Source organism: Furipterus horrens, unplaced genomic scaffold, assembly GCF_987537825.1.
Source record: "Furipterus horrens unplaced genomic scaffold, mFurHor1.1.pri manual_scaffold_17, whole genome shotgun sequence".
Taxonomy (NCBI): Eukaryota; Metazoa; Chordata; class Mammalia; order Chiroptera; family Furipteridae; genus Furipterus; species Furipterus horrens.
Window position 1 is genome coordinate 58,974,218 of NW_028327187.1, and position 17,894 is coordinate 58,992,111.

The 17,894-nt window shown below is 38.8% G+C and overlaps 1 protein-coding gene across 1 annotated transcript in view; it reads right to left on the bottom strand.

Annotated features, from left to right (window-relative positions):
• The window catches only part of CENPI (centromere protein I), a 78,278-nt gene that overhangs the window by 31,331 nt on the left and 29,053 nt on the right, over positions 1 to 17,894 (bottom strand). Inside the window, exons 6-14 of the mRNA XM_090264930.1 lie at positions 13,706 to 13,754; positions 13,410 to 13,456; positions 5,107 to 5,196; positions 4,498 to 4,626; positions 4,097 to 4,264; positions 3,828 to 3,948; positions 2,644 to 2,735; positions 1,018 to 1,135; positions 863 to 927 (exon numbers count right to left, since the gene is read on the bottom strand). Of these exons, the coding sequence (XP_090121056.1) occupies positions 863 to 927; positions 1,018 to 1,135; positions 2,644 to 2,735; positions 3,828 to 3,948; positions 4,097 to 4,264; positions 4,498 to 4,626; positions 5,107 to 5,196; positions 13,410 to 13,456; positions 13,706 to 13,754 (879 nt within the window). The remainder of the gene's footprint in view (positions 1 to 862; positions 928 to 1,017; positions 1,136 to 2,643; positions 2,736 to 3,827; positions 3,949 to 4,096; positions 4,265 to 4,497; positions 4,627 to 5,106; positions 5,197 to 13,409; positions 13,457 to 13,705; positions 13,755 to 17,894) is intronic.

Here is a 17,894-nt window from a genome sequence, read left to right on the forward strand (position 1 = left end):
CTGGGAGGGGGAAGGAGAAGAATGGGGGAAATGGTTCAGGGATTAAAAAGCATAAGTGGTAGGTACAAAACAGACAAGGGAATTTAAGAATAATATAGGAAAGGGTGAAGCCAAAGAACTTATATGCACAACCCATGGACATGAACTAAGGGGGGAATGGGATTCCTGGAGGGAAGGCGGGTACTGTGCAGAGGGAAGCAAAGGGAAAAGAAATTGGGACAACTGAAACAGCATAATCAATAAAATATACTTAAAAAAAAAGAAAGTGGCTCTCAAACTCAAATAGATCTCCTGGAAACCACAGTGTTGTTGTTTCCCTTTTTTTGGACAATGCCCCAAAAGAGTAACACAATTTATCATATAATGTTGGAATAATGTTATTAGAAGAAAACAACTATATTGTAAATATATAGTATGAGTGTCAGAGAGAGTTTTGTTTTCTTTGGTCATTACTGTATCCCAGTGTCAAAAGAGGCATCTCACACATAGTGGGTGCTTAATAAATAATGGTGAAATGAATAAATGTATCCACAAATATGTATATCAACCACAACAAGCAAACTGAATGTGCTTAAGTATTTCCCAGTTTGTTTTCTTAATACTCTTTTGCAACCTGCTTATTCACATTGTCATCTGCTACAAGAGGAAACAGTCTAAGAAAACTGCATGCAACAAATCCCTTAAAAACAAAACTATGCATTAACTTTGATTTCAGTGATGCAGTACCACAAGTCCAGGTCCAGCAGAATCCTATTAGAAAACCGTGACATTATGTGGGTTTGCAATCATATACCACTGGCTATAGAATAATATTTCCTACAGAATATAAGCAAGATAGTTTTTTGTTTTTTTTTTTTTTTACCTTGAAATAAATGGTTGATGTAAAGAAGAGCTGTGCCAGATGGTCAAAAATAAATGGTTTCACCTCTAGGAATTAAAAAAAAAAAGATTATTCAGAATCCTTTTAATTAATATTACACTGAATTACATATTACTCCAAATTTTCATGATACATACCAGAGAAGCTAGTAAAAGGAATCCAGCTCACAAGCTGAAGGAACTGTGATCGACAACAGAAGCCATCCCAGAGAGGAAGGCTCTTATACAGAAATGCTTCACAGGAATAAAACCCCTCCTGTAATACATGTGGACAACAAAATCTTTTATGGAGCTCTTCAGTCTTAACTACTCTCTAAACAACCAGTTTATTCTGTGATACAGTGGTTTTACTCTTACACTAATTTTGTCGTCAATATAATTAAAATCCTTAAGTTAGGTGCAAGACTTCCCCATAATAAGGATCAGATGATTAATATTTGGATATATTACCGTCTTTAATCAACATAGTCTTCAAATACCATAAATTTCATCAACTGGAAAGATGGTAAAAAGTCAACTTATGAAATATTTTTAAAGACATATAAAAATGTATTATTTGAAGTACATGCAGTCACTTGATCATACAACAAAATGTATACGATGCTATATAATAAGAGTGGAATTTCATTAGAGGCCATAGACCAAATCCAAACTCTACACAGCTCCATCTGGACTGAGTGTATATGCTGTTAATGTTTCCACCAAAGTGAGATAAGGTGTTCCTTTTTTCCTTTGTTACCCTGAACTTTAGAGTGGTGTACACTGAACTCTATTCTAGACCCTCTTTTGATAACATCAGTTCTCTGGACAATCTAATCCATAACAGCTAAAACCACCACCTATATCATGAGGAGTCCTAATCTGTATCTCTAGCCCAGTTCTCATTCCTGCACTCTAGAATCCTTATTTAACTGTCTACTACTTACGACCTCTGAGATGTCCCACAGGCATCTTTTAAATCAAATTTATCTTTCCTTCCAAGCCTACTTCTCCTATACTCCCTTTCCCATTGAATGCCATCATCCTTCTCCCAAGAAGGAAACCTAAAAAGCCAAATTTATCCCTCTTCCTCACCAGCATCATTCACTCCTAATTTCCAATTCAATGTTTTCACACCAAATCCTTAAGATTTATTTAACAAACATTTATTGAGCATCTCTTTTGTACCAGGTACCAAGCTGAACACCTGTACATGAAGGAAATTTAGACATGGTTCCAGCCCACCAGGAGCTCATAATGTGTAGAAAAAATAGATGCTGAAAGCGCCTTGATACAAGAGAGCTAAAGGAGCACAGCAAACAAGCATTTAACCCATCTTGGAGTGTTGGGTAAGACTTTCTGATCGAGCTGACACCTGAGTTGCAGCTTCATGTACAACTCAGGGTTATTCGGGCCAAATAATTAATTGGCTGGAACATCTTGACATTTAAAAAATGTTTGTTGATTTTAAGAACACAGGTAGTGACCCTATGAGGGTTATCTTAACTGGCTAATTCAATTAATCGAACCCGGCCATTTACATCTTCAGTCTGTTATTTTAAATTATAAGCCATTCTCTCTTATGTGCATGATTTAACAAATAATTTTCTTCAAATCCAACCATACAAAGACAAATGATAATTCAACTCAGCTCTATTTATAATGAGTTTTGAATTGAGCAAATACTGTTTATCGAAGATGTCGAGCAATAAAGAATAGGTTTCCAATAGATGACCAAATAAGTTTTAGTAAGAAGCGGTGGAGTGTGTGCAAGTGGACTCTTACTTGTAAGAAGCACTCTGCCTTGATGATAGTGTCCAGGAAGCTGGTAAATTCTTTTTCACATTCATAATTATTCACCTTGTACCAAATACATTCTGGAGCATAAATATTAAACATAAGTACCTGGCAGCACAGCAATAAAAACTACATAAAACATAATTACTACAACTCTAAAGTAACAAGTAAATGACAAATATAAATAAGCCATCAGTCTCATACACCCTAGCCAGCTCACACTACAGAGTGCAACAAGTATGTAGAGGTGAATGAGATGGTCCTCAAAAACTTGGTAATATAGGGGGAAAGCTTATAGTGAAAAAACAGACTGCTAAAATTCACATCTAATCAATGTGATCAGCTTTATATCACACAGTGATCCAAAAACTATAAATGTATGCATTTAAATTTATGAATGCCCTAAACTTCAATTACGGTGACCTGGGGGTAATCTAAAAGTGGTAGGACTTTAGTAAGTGGAAATCTAATAAACTGTATCATATCTTACAAAGAAAGACTCCAAGTAGAAAAAGGAGGGTTAACACGGAACCGACTAAAACCGATTTTAAAACACTCTAAGAGTCAGGAGTTGCTTATTCAGGAAAGAAATGATCTGGTAAAGTAAATACTATCTTTAGAGAAATTGATTTCCTTGGAAGAATGAAGTGATCAAGATTTACTATAGCCTGGATGAAAAACTCCCTCACTGCCTTTTCCTTCAATTCTAAATTAAGAAATCTTCTAATGACTGATTTGGCTCCCACATATACTCACAGGAAAGAGGAGATACACTAGTTGGCAGACATGAACATTTTGGTCACCAGAATCACTTCTAGTATGAAATAATAAGGTGACGTTCTGGGTTATGCAACAGTCTCCTCTGAGTTTGGTTAGCAGTGATCTGTAGAATCTGGGGCTTAAAGGCAAGTTTCTGGACATACAAAGATGAAGAGGCCTTGGATTGTGATGGTCATCAAAGTCGAGCCACCTGGTGAGTTTTGGTGGCCATCCAGCAGTATTTCCTTACCAACACACCTCCCTTCTTATTGCCTTTAAAATTACAATGATTATTATCCAAGAAATAATTACAGCTCCCCCTGTCTAGAATTTGGCACCCTTATAGAAGAAACCCATTTGTAAACTCTCTTGTTCCTTCCTCTATCATCCAACTTTTAAGTACCAATTTTTACCTTCTTGTAATGTTTGATTCAACCAATAATACAGCCTCAGTAAGACTGATTCATCTCTGATACAGTTAGTATAGTGAAGTAGCAAAGAATTGTTCAGCACTGCACCCATCTGAGAAGGCAGCTGAAAAGACAGAATAATCAGCCAACTTAAGTATGTAAAAGGTAGGTCAGAGCAACAAGTAAATCATCAGACAGGAAATATATAACAAAAAGAAAGGCCACGAAGAGCAAATGGAAAATGCAAATCAGCACACGGTCCAGTCACATACCTCTAAGCAATGAATGTTCTGTAAGAGTTGAGAGAAGCTTTTAAGCTGTTCTACTGGAAGTGGTCTATTGCTACCAAGATAATCAGAAAGACACATTCCTTTTTTTCCATAGTCTTTACTGTGGCCACTGGAATTTAGCACTGGTATAAGTGACTGAGAATTCCATTTCTAAAGAAGAGAGACAATAAAATTGATCAATGGGCTAAACAGACTGCAAACTATAAATGTAAAAGCAGTTGCTAAGGTGGTTCAACGAATGGAATCTGAATGTTAGTTGCATAGAATCCTGGGTAATAAAAACATATTTAAATATCTATAATCTCTTCCAACTTCTAAATGGTTATTGTTTGAATTTAATAAAAGAAGTCCTCACAAAATCATCTGAGGTTTTAGATACTTACTCTTTTTCCGGGACGGACATTGGCTGGACCTAACATCAGCATTAGAGGTTCTGGAGGAGGTCCCTGATTCCTTTGCCTCACAGCAACTAGAGCTGTCTTCCATAGATTCTCTGAATTCTTAAAATAGATCTATAAATTTGGATGTAAAGTACATGAGAATAGGTACCCATAAGCTGAAGCAACATAATATCTAAAACTCTTCATTAATTGAAAACGTATTGAAAGTAAAATATTTTGTACCCATGCAAATCCATTAATTTTTTTTTTACTTATCAGGAATATATTAAATACAACAGCCATCTGCCTTCACCTGTAACAAGTGCGGCAGGGATTGTCACTCCCGAGTCGGACTGCACAGCCATTCTCGGCGGTGCAGATAGACTCTCAAGAAGCTACGGCATCGTCTCTCGAGACGGACGGCTGCCGACGACGACGACATCAAATGGAATCAAATCGAAGTGACAATCCCTAATGAATATGGCCTAGAAACAGTGCCACAATACTAGATCTTAAAACAGTATGCTATAAACAGTTTATTCCAAATCCGTAAATTAATCAAAAATGAAATATTTCAATCTCAATATGATTGATCACTCCTCAATCCCTTACCTTCTTCTTTACAGGCAAAGATATAGACATCAAAGTGGGAACAAAGAATTTATACAGTGACAACAAAGCATGGAGATAAGGCTGCATTCCCTGAAATAAAATAAGAGTTTTCAATTTTCAATTCTGTGGTCAATAAGAAAAAAGGAGTAACAATAGAATATACAAACTAAACATATATTCAAACCCTAATTTTATGATGCAATATCACTGAGAAGATGCTATAGAAAATAAAAAAAATAAATAACCAGGCATTTAAACCAACTGTCATAAAACAACTTTCGCCAACTATCTTCTTTTTTATGACTTTTCCCTCTATTTTAATTCTTCCTTATATTTTCTCTCTTCTTATCTGCTCATGCCTTAAGCTTACCAGTGATACCTGCTAGCACAGCTTTCTCTTACTGGGAGCAAATTCAGGGCTCAAAGTTCACTAATTCTTGTTTTAAAAAGATTTTAAAATTTATTTTTAGAGAGAGAGTAAAGGAGGGAGAAAGAGAAAGAGAAACATCAATCGGTTAAGGCTGCCTCTCGTACACCCCCAGCTAGGGATTTGGCCCGCAACCCAGGCATGTGCCCTGACCGGGAATCAAACTGCCAACCTTTTGGTTTGCAGGAAGGTGCCCAACCCACTGAGCCACACCAGTTAGGGCTACTCACTCTTGATTTGAACAGGAATGCAAGAAGATAAAAAGGGAAGCCAGGAAACTAGAGCAAAAGACATATTAATCTAGCTCAGTGGATTGAGTGCTGGCCTGAGAACCGAAAGCTCAACAGTTTGATTCCCAGTCAGGGCACATGCCTGGGTTGTGGGCCAGGTCCCACCCAGTTGGGAGCATGCAAGAGGCAACTGATCTCTTGCACATCATTATTTCTCTCTTTTTTCACCCACTTCTTCTCTCTCTAAAATGAAATAAAATATTAAAATAAAGAATGTTAATTTATTGTTATCATAATTCCTAAAACATTGATTAGGAAATGTAATACTTGGTATATAGTAGCCAAGCTGCTTCCTATAACTAAAACAAGTCTTAACAAAAATATTAATTTTACAATGACAAAAGCCATTACTGCTGGATACTTGTGTTTGATATATCTGGCTATCCAGAGAAAGCATACCACTAAAATGAATTCCAAGGAAGTAACCCAATTGCTCTATCACATTACACTTTTGTTGAATCAAATGCTGTACAAAATAAGGAAGGCAGAAAATGAGGCTTAGAAATACAGTATCTGTATTTTAAAACAGCTTCTTAAAATTTATTTTAACAAAACCAAAATGGCATAATTTATCTATGCTGAAATATCTTCTGATCTCTGTACTCATATCAATTAGTATCAGAGTGTTTGCTTTCAGTTGAAATTTTTTTTGATGGGGCAAATACTTAGTAGTAGAGAGAACTTTAGAATTTATTGCCTACTTAACTAAAACTATCTTTGTTGTTAAAAATTTAACACTCTCTTTTTTTTAAAGGAGACTTTGCACAACTTTGTGACTATACTAAAAGCCATTGGATTATACACTAAAAATGGGTGAGTTGTATAGTATGTTAATTGTATTTCAATAAATCTTTTTTAAATCAATTATTATTTTTTAAACAGTTGACTTTCAGTCAAACATGGCATATTGAACGTATTATTTGTTGAACTTTGAGTCCTCCCAAAGTCCCACTAAAAAGTAAAGGAATGGAAAAAGGCATAAAGCACAAGTTTAAAAAGAACAAGAGGGGAAGTGACAGCAAATGAGAGATCTCAACAAGATTTTGGAATCTAGAATGAAGATGAACAAATAGTAACCAGCTTAGCAGAAAAGAGAAAACAAAGCCTAAAGCAGCAATAAGAAAAAGTCTCAAAAGCAGTACATTCATGCTTGAGAACTCCCAGAAAGGCTCAGGAATTTGGAAAACCATAAACCTCTGAAGAGTGGAGTTGCCAAGAGTGGCAAAAAAACAGGATTGCTACATAAGCAGCAGTTAGAAGCACAAATTCCTTTACTATACTTATAAGCAAACATTAGGATTTTACTCTCTGAAGATGAAACTGGACTCAGACAGCAGGCACAGCTGGGGTGTACCAGAACTTCTCTCCAGTCTTTTCCACTGCTTATGTCCCAGAGTCTTAGTAGCCAGGTTCCTATCCCTGTGATGTTTGATTTTATGATTTTATGGTCCAACTTGGTTGGACCACGGGGTGCCCTGGTATTTGATCAAACATTATTCTGGGTATTTCTGTGAAGGTATTTTGGATGTTCTACTTTTAAATCAATAAACTTTGAGTAAATAAGAATGCCCTTCATAATGTAGGTAGGTCTCATTCAAACAGTTGAAAGCCTATATAGAACAAGAAGACCAGCCTCTTGGAAGCAAGAGAGAATTCTCCAGCAGATTGCCTTCAAACTTCATCTACAACACTAGCTCTTCCTGGTTCTAAAACAGACTGCCTTTGGACTCAAACTAGAACATCAGCTGTACTGAGTCTCCAGCTTGCAGGCCTACCCTGCAGATTTTGGCCTTGATAGCCTCCATAATCATGTGAGCCCAATTTTTTATAATAAATAAATACATACTTACACACATAAACATATACTCTATTGGTTTTGCTTCTCTAGAGAAGCCTGACTAATACAGCCCCTAGGCAGGAGACAGAATTCATCTCCAAGAAAAGTGATACAGTCATCAGTGGGGAGGGGGGCTACCCAATGAAGGAAACATCAAGATCCTGCAATGAACAAGTCCTTCTCACACACACCAGTTTCCAATAACCATTTTAGTATTTTAAAACTAAATATGGACACTTCCGGCCAAGATGGAGGCCTAGACTGACACGCTCCATCTCCTTCCACAACTGAGAAGGAATACATCTACCACAAAACCAGAAATAACCAAAAGTTCCAGAAAATAAAACTCCATAGAAGTCCAACATATGAAGTTGTAAACAAGTGGTGCTCGTCCAGACAGGTTGGAGGGGCAAAGCCGGGATGTCAAGCTGTGCTGGCAGGGGCAGATGCGACGATGGCAGTGGGATGGCGGTAAGCACAGACACCTGTATTTAAAAAGAGGCGAGAAACACCTGGGGAGCACCCCTGGCTGCAGACCAGACCTGTCAGCTAATGATTCCAACGCCAGGGAAAGCAGACCCCAATTGCCTCAGACTGTGATGGTCGGAGGAGGTGGGGACAGAGGAAGAAGCTCCCAGTCTCTTAGCAGAGAGTAAACACCAAGAGTCCATCTTGGAACCCTGCCCCAACACACAAAACACCACAATGTAGTGTGAAGGGTCTCCCAGGAGTGACAAGTCCACAGGGCTCCACCCCCCCCCACAGTGTAAGAGGTGTGACAGCCCCAACCAGGAAGCAAAGGTAAACACAAAACTGTCAGGATGGCTCAGATCACGATAGAGATCCCAGTGATGCAGATGACCAGCCAGCAAATATCTAACCTAATGAAGCAGCAGATAGGAAATCTTTCTGAGGCACAGTTCAGAGCTTTCATTATAAGAATGCTTATAGACCTAACAGCAGATCTTAAACAAGGCAGGGAAAGAATGAAGGCTAGTCCTGCTGAAATGAACAAAAACGCATACGAAACTAGTGGTGAGGGAAGGAAAACCAGGGATCAAATCAACAAGTTGGAACATAGGGAAGGAACAAACAGTAACCAGTGCAGAAAGAGGGAACAAGAAGTGAGGAAAATGAGGAGAGGCTCAGAAACCTATGGGACAGCTATAAGCGGGCCGACATCCGAATCATAGGGTTGCCAGAAGATGAAGAAGAAGAACTAGAAATGGAAAAATTATGTGAAAAAAATAATGAAGCAGAACTTCCCAAACTTGGGGAAGGAATAGACTTATAGGTCCAGGAAGCACAGAGTTCCAAAAAACCTGGACCCAGGGAGAACCACACCAAGACACATTATAATCAAAATGTTAAAAATTAAGGAATAAAGAGAGAATCTTAAAAGCAGCAAGGGAGAATAAGAGAATTACGTACAAAGGGGTCCCAATAAGACTATCAGCTGATTTCTCAGAAGAAACTCTTCAGGTAAGAAGAGACTGGCAAGGAATATTCAAAGTAATGAAAAGCAAAAAACTACAACCACGATTACTCTATGCAGTGAAACTTATTCAGAATAGAAGGGCAGAGAAAGTGCTTCCAGGACAAAGTAAAACTGAAGGAGTTCATCAGATCCAAACCACTGTTACAATATTCCCTCACTTATCGTGGGTATTACTTTCTAGACCCCCCACAATAGGTGTAAATCTGCGAAGTAGAAATCTTACATTTATTTTAGTATTTATATATATTTTTAAGGCTTTATAAACCCTTCCCACACACTTATAAACTGTTCCCAGTCCCTAATTAACCTTTCCTACTGCCTTATTAACCTTTTCCACACTTTTATAAACACTACTATGTTCTTAAAACATATTCTACACTCTTAAACTTACGTAACTTTAAGAACATATGTATACAGTACCACAAAAATCCCGCAATATAGTGAAAAATCTGCAATAAATAATTCAATATAATATTTTTAAAAATCCCGCGATACAGTGAGGCCGTGATAAGTGAACCGCGATATAGAGAGGGACTACTGTATATGAAATGTTAAAGGGACTTGTTTAGGAGAAAGAGGATCACAACTATGAACATTAAAATGAAAACTGTATCACAACAACCAACAACAGAAGCTAGGGAACTGAAACAAAGGCAAACTAAGTAGGCAATGAGAGTGGGAAAAGAATTACAGGCATGGGGAAAATTATGGGGGGAGGTCAGCAGGGAGGAGGAAGAGGGGGAAGGGAGGGAGATAGTACAGGAATTAAGAAGCATAGTAGGAGTGGAGTAGATAGGAAGATGTTGAGAAGAACTATATGCACAACCAATGGGCATGGACTAAGTGGGGGGACAACTGGATGAAGGGGGGTCACTGGGTGGAGGGAACAAAGGGAAAAGCAATTGGGACAACTGTAACAGCATAATCAATAAAGCATATTTTTCAAAAGATTAAATATGGGCAAAAAGGTTAGCAGGCATTAGAGAAAAGCCTCTACCATGAAAGGAACTAAAGAAAGGAACTCTGAGGCAACAGAGACAAATTGAAGATCAGGAAAAAACCTCACAGCCCAAGTCACACAGGCTTGTGCCTAGTAGAGGGAGAATCCCAGAGACCATCCTCACCAGCCCTTAAGATGAGACATAACTCTGGCTCCTTCCTGTTGCAAAGATTGCTCTCAATGGGCCCTGGCATATGCAAAATAACATGCTCGCTCTGCTTCCCACCATTCATGTTTCCTGCCAAAAGGACAGTTTCTGTGTTTTGTTTCCTCCATGGATCAGGAGTTAAGAAGCATGGAGGGTACAGAAGGGGGATGCAAGCCTTTACAGGTATCAGAAATTCACATATCCAATATATTTGTTCACATATGCTCATTATGGCTGTCACCATTCTATACGTTAGGTTGCATGTGAGCATCGCTATGCCTTCTTGGCTTGATATTACCAGATTTGAACAAATTCACCAAAATCCAGCTAATCAAAATAATTTATGAAAGCATCTTTATAAATGGGTCTAAAGTTTTTAGACAATCATGTACTAAATCATACACTTGAACATACACTGTTTCAGTTAATATAAATCAGCAAGATAATATTTATGATAAGAATTTTCTTATTCTGGTAAAATGTTTTGCTGTTAACATGGAAAAAAGCACATCTTTTTCATGATTTCTATTAATGTGAAGTAAAATTCAATTTGGAAAAAAATTATCATTAATATGCTTTCAGAGCTAAGAGAAGAGATTTTACCCATAGAACCAAAACAGGAAGCTATAAAACAAGATCCCTGAACTGTATTAAGAGGAAACCTCACACTGGAGAAGCACAAATCTGCACACGTGTATGTATTTTTCATTCGATCTGAATTCTTCTGGGTGGGTCATGAAGATTTCAGTAGCTAGGCATAGGAACTACAGCTTCCTATTGCTTTATACTCAAAGCTTCACAGACTTCTGTTACCTGGCAAGTATAGTGGAAATATCAATGCAAGATAGCTACAAGGACAAGAGATAATGGTCAGCGGATATATTGAAGTTTAAGTATCCCAAAGAGAATGCTTTACAAGATCACACCCCCAAAAACAAAAAATAAAATGGTCACCTTATTTTAATAAAGTAGTTGTTTCTAAGTACTGCCTGACACTTTTTTTTAATATGCTTTATTGATTATGCTGTTACAGTTGTCCAAATTTCTTTTCTCTTTGTTCCCCTCCACCCAGTGACCCCCTTCCCTCCAGCTGCCCCCCTCTTTAGTACATGCCCATTGGCTGTGCATATAGTCCTCAGCATCTTCCTGTCTACTCCACTCCCTTCTTCTTTGCTTCCTAATTCCTGTACCATCTCACTCCCTTTCCCCCCTCCTCCTCCCTGCTGACCTCCCCCCATAATGTTCCCCATATCTATAATTCTTTTCCCACTCTTGTTGTCTACTTAGTTTGCCTTTGTTTTGGTTCCCTAGCTTCTGTTGTTGGTTGTTATGTTACAGTTTTCATTCTAATGTTCATAGTTTCTCCTAAACAAGTCCCTTTAACATTTCATATAACAGTGGTTTGGATCTGATGAACTCCTTCAGTTTTACTTTGTCCTGGAAGCACTTTCTCTGCCCTTCTATTCTGAATGACAGCTTCACTGCACAGAGTAATTGTGGTTGTAGGTTTTTCCTTTTCATTACTTTGAATATTCCTTGCCAGTCACTTCTTGCCTGCAGTTTCTTTAGAGAAATCAGCTGAGTCTTATTGGGACCCCTTTGTACGTAATTCTCTTCTTCTCTTTTGCTGCTTTTAAGATTCTCTCTTTATCCTTAATTTTTGACATTTTGATTATAATGTGTCTTGGTGTGGTTTTCTCTGGGTCCCATTTTTTTGAAAACTCTGTGCTTCCTAGACCTGTAAGTTTATTTCTTTCCCCAAGGTAGGAAAGTTCTGCTTCATTATTTTTTTCACATAATTTTTCCATTTCTAGTTCTTCTTCTTCACCTTCTGGCAACCCTATGATTCGGATGTCGGCCCGCTTATAGCTGTCCAATAGGTTTCTGAGCCTCTCCTCATTTTCCTCACTTCTTGTTCCCTCTTTCTGCACTGTTTGACTGTTTGTTCCTTCCCTATGTTCCAACTTGTTGATTTGATCCCTGGTTTTCCTTCCCTCACCACTAGTTTCATATGTGTTTTTGTTCATTTCAGCAGGACTAGTCTTCATTCCTTCCCTGCCTTGTTTAAGATCTGCTGTTAGGTCTATAAGCATTCTTGTAATGAAAGCTCTGAACTGTGCCTCAGAAAGATTTCCTATCTGCTGCTTCATTAGGTTAGATATTTGCTGGCTGGTCATCTGCATCACTGGGATCTCTATCATGATCTGAGCCATCCTGACAGTTTTGTGTTTACCTTTGCTTCCTGGGTGGGGCTGTCACACCTCCTAGGCTGTAGGGGGCAGAGCCTCGTGCACTCGTCACAACTGGGTGACCCTTCTCACCACGCTGCAGCATTTTCTGTGGGGGTGGGGGTCCAAGATCGATTCCTGCCATTCACTCTCCGCTGAGAGACCAGGAACCTCTTCTTCTATCCCCACCCCCTCCGGGCCTCATAGTCCAAGAAATGGGGGTCTGCCTTCCCTGGCGCTAGAATCGCAAGCTGAAGGGTCTGGTCTGCAGCCCGGGGTGCTCCCCAGGCGCTTTTCGCCTCCCCTGAAATACGGGTATATCTGCTTACCACCGTCCTGCCGCCATCACCACCAGCACAGCTTGACCTCTCTGTCCCGGCTTCGCCCCTCCTACCCGTCCCGATAAGCACCACTTCTTTTTAACTTCATACATTGGACTTCCATTTATTTTATGAAACTTCTGGTTATTTATGGTTTTGCAGTAGTTGTATTCCTTCTTAGTTGTGGAGGGAGATGGAGCGTGTCAAGTCTAGGCCTCCGTCTTGGCTGGAAGTCCCTGATACTTATTCTCTAGTCCTACCAACCCAGTTCCCTAAACAGTTTTACATCTACACATCTTTGCTCGTGCTGTTCCTTCTGTCAGGAGCACCCTGCACTTCCTTCTTGACCTAGTTAAATCCTATTCATCCATTAAAATATCTCAAGCATCACAACTCCTCTTTGAGCCCAGTCTGATTCTGTTTTACTTTGGTGACTGAGTTGCCTAGACAATAAGTTCCTTGAATGTAATGACTCATTCCATTTTATATCTCCAAAGCCTAGTCCAATACTTATCACAGCGTACACGGCTAGTTCTGGGTCTTTTTGGTACTCACCATCTTTGCCTGAAGATCAAGCAGTTTTCTCACACGAAATGGTTTCACTAGTAAAGGTTTAAAAAAAAAGTACTATAGATATGATTCAGAATAAAAGAAACCATGTGGCTCATATACATCAAGAATATAAACACCCCAATTAAGACATTAAACGGATGTTCTCAAATAGAGGTTCTAAAAAGCAATTCCCACAAAATCCTGTCATAAAACTAATGCTAATAGTTAACTTTTAAAAGGCCAATACAAATGCTAGTTCAACAGAGTGAATGTAATATAAACAGAATAAAAATACTCACCATTGTCCTTTTTGGTAAGTAAATATAAGAAATGGCAGACATAAGGGCACTGTTAAAAGAGAAAAAATTTTAAAAAGAGAGAAATGACAATATATCTTGGAAAAAACAGCAATAAATTCTTCTGAAATGTTAATTTTTAAAAAAAATTTAGTTATTTATTTTTAGAGAGAAGGGAAGGGAGGGAGAAAGAGAGGGGGAGAAACATCAATGTGTGGTTGCCTCTAGCACATCCCCAACTGGGGGGGCCCTGACCCACAACCCAGACATGTGCCTTGACTAGGGATTGAACCAGTGACCCTTTGGTTTGCAGGCCAGCACTCAATCCACTGAGCCACACCAACCAGGGATCAAATGTCAATCATACTAATTAAGTAAAAAGACTTCAGGACATCACTGGAAAATAGTTTCACAAAGCTTTTTTTTTTTTTTTCTTTTTCATACTACACAGTAGTGATTAAAAACAACAGATTTAATTGGTATCCTGTAATGTAATTTTAAAATTTAGTTTTAAAATATAAAACACTGCAGTTTGAAAAACAGAAAAACTTCTTCTACCTAATAAAAATTTAAAAACTCCTAGAAGTCCATATTTATTAAAATACCAACTTAAAATTTTATCCTGAATTCCCACTTAAAAACATTTTCCCATTTTGTTTGGTTTCATAATAATTATTTTCTATGATCTTAATATTCCAATGACTGAACATAATGCCATAATTTAATTTACCATTTAGCTCTGGGTTTGGCAAATAGCACACAATCAATAAATGTATTACTTAAATTACTGAATAATTGGCTCACTTATACCATTTCATTTTGAGTGTCCACTTGTAGAGGTTTTATTCTAGATCAGGAGTCAGACAATGCTGGTCCACCTGTTTTTGTAAATCATTTTTATTGGAACACAGCCACACTCATTCCTTTATGTACTGTCTATAGTTGCTTTCACTACTACCTAGCCCTTTAAGAAAAAAATTTGCCAACAACTGCTCTAGATGTTAGGAAATTGAAAAATAAATCATTTATGGAACTAGAGAAGGTACCAAAGCGCTTTCTAAAAACAAACTTGTATTTTGGTAGTTGTGACTCTAAAGATTAAAGTCTCTAAGTATGACATTCCATATTGCCTCTCCTATACTTTACAACAGATTCAGAAAGACTTGGGACATACTGGTTAGAAGAATTATTTAGATATGGGATACTTTTTTAAAGGGAAGAATACATATTTGACACAAAATATAATAACTTGCAGTTAAAAAAAGAAACTCATTATCTTGCCCTAACCAATGTGGCTCAGTTGGTTGGGAGCTGTCCTGAAAAGCAAAAGGTTGCTGGTTCAATTCCCGGTCTGGGCACAAGCCTAAGTGTGGGTTCGGTCTGTGGTAGGGGCACATATGAGAGGCAACTGATTGATGTTTCTCTCTCATTATTTCACATCCCTAAAATATAAGCCATTAGTAACACTATTTAACATGCTAGGTATAAAATGAGTCTCACACAATCACTTGTCCTAGGTACCAACAGCATAAAAAACCTGACATTCTCTTTTAATCACATCTAGAAAGCAAAAATTCCTATGTGCTAAAACTTTACAATTGCCTTTTTGGCAAATAGCTAACCACCCTATCTGACTCAAGCCACAGCCAGGCTTCCACCAAATTATATGAAAATGAATTTTCTGAAGTAACGCTTTTAAAAGTTAGACTCCCTATATCTTGATGTGGGTGATATTTGCACAAATTTTTTTTCATTTATAAAAATTAATTAAACTGATAAATTATGATATAGGCAATTTTCTGTATGTATATTATACTCCAATAAATATTTTTTTAAACACAGAAAAAATGCCATGGCTGGTGTGGCTCAGTGGATAGAGCACCAGCCCGCAGACTGAAAGGTTGCCGGTTTGATTCCCAATCAGGGCACATCCCTGCGTTGCAGGCCAGGTTCCTAGTTGGGGGCATGTGAGGGGTAACCAATCAATCTTTCTTTCACACTTCGATGTTTCTCTTGCATCTATTCTCCCTACTTTTCCCTTTCTCTAAAAATATGTAAATAAAACCTTTAAAATAATAAAATAAAATAAAAAATGGAGAAAAAAGAGGGAATTCCGGTCAAGATGGTGGTGTAGGTAAACAAATTACCTGCCTCCTCTCATAATCCCATCAAAATTAAAACTAAACTATAAAACAACCATCATTCAGAACTGTCAAAATGGGGAGTTCCGGTCAAGATGGAAGCATAGATAACATGACACACCTCATAGCTCAACCACATCAAATTACAACTAAACTAGACAGCAAAGACCACTCAGAACCATCAAAAATTGAGTTGAATGGAAATCCGACAACTACAAACTAAAGAAACACATCAGTCCAGAAGGGTAGGAGACACGGAAATGCAGAATGAGTGGGTCTCACACGCAGGTGTGGAGGATAAAAATTCGGGAGAAATATCTGAGGATTGAGGTGTCCTAGGCCCCCCAGCCGAAGGTAACAGTGCCAGGAAGAAAAGCCCCATAACTTCTGGCTGTGAAAATCAGTGGGATTGGACTCAGGCAAAAAAACTACTGGATTCCCTGGCAGTTCCTCTTCGAGGACCCATGCTGAACTTCCTCAGATGCACTCCCTCTGAGCTCCACCACCACAGTAGCATCTTGAAAGGCACCAGTGGCATTCAGGGAGGAAATGAAGTGTCTGGCATTGGGGCTAGAGCTGGGGGAAGCTCTCTCCCAGACAGGAAGGCGGGCAGAGGCCATTGTGCCTTTTTTGAGCCCTCCCCCTACAGAGCCACAGAACAAGCAGGCAAGAGCCATATCTGAGACTTTATCAACCTGCCTTCTACTGTTTGCCCCACCCTGGAGCTTATCTGAGGCTGCACCCCACCCAACTTATTGACCGCCTCTAGCCTCATACTTCCGGCTAAGCTGCCACAGGACCAGAACTAGCAGCAGTCAGTTTGGAACACAGTTTGGCTCCACTTGGGAACCTCCAAGCCCAGCACAAGTAGCAGTATCTCCATATTACTTTGTAGCTTACCCTGGGTGGCCCTGGGAAGAACACAGGTGGTGGCTAACCCTGACTTGCACCATCCAAGAAACCACAGAGCCTGCATACCCAGTGGACAACTAAAGACCATGTCAGAGCACCACTACCCTGCTCCTGCACAGCTGATCCTCCATGGAGAATAGAAGTTGGTGGTCAGTCGTCACAGCCAGTCCCTCCTACTGAATGGCCTGGGTAAATCCCTTCCATTGACCTGCCGACAGCAAGCAAAACTCAACCACACGAAGGGCCCACCTTGAGTATCCAGCTTGGGTGACAGGGGATGCTGTGCCACTGGACTCTACAGGACACCTACTACATTAGGCCACGCTACCAAGGCAGGGAGTCATAGCAGCTCTACCTAATACATAGAAACAAACACAAGGAGGCTACCAGAATGAGGAGAGAAAGAAACATGGCCCAAGTGAAAGAACAGATCAAAACTCCAGAAAAAGAAATAAACAAAACAGAGATAAGCAAACTGTCAGATGCAGAGCTCAAAACACTGGTTGTAAGGATGCTCAAGGAACTTACTAAGGACATCAACACATAAAAAGGATCCAGTCAGAAATGAAGGATACACTAATTGAAATAAAGAAAAATTTACAGAGAAACAACAGTAGAGTGGATGAAGACTAGAATCAAACCAATCATTTGCAACATAAGGAAGCAAATAAAACAACCAATCAGAACAGCAAGAAGAAAAAATTTAAAAAAACTATGATAGCTCAAGCAGCCTCTGGGACAATTTCAAGTGATCCATCATATGCATCATATGGGTGCCGGAAGAAGATGAGAAAGAGAAAGAGCAAGAAATTGGGAATCTATTTAAAAAAAGGAAGAAAGTAAGTTTTCCTAATTTGGTGAAGAAAATAGACATGTAAATCCAGGAAGCACAGAGTCCCAAACAAGATGGACGCACAGAGGCCAACTCCAGGACACAACATAATTAAAATGAAAAAAAATTAAAGGTAATGAGAGACTCTTAAAAGCAGCGAGAGAGAAGTAGTTACCTACAGGGGAGTTTCTATAAGGCTGTCAGCTGATTTCTCAAAAGCAACTTTGCAGTCTAGAATGGTTTGGCAAGAAATATACAAAGTAATGAAAATCAGGGACCTAGAGCCAAAATTGCTCTACCAGCAAAG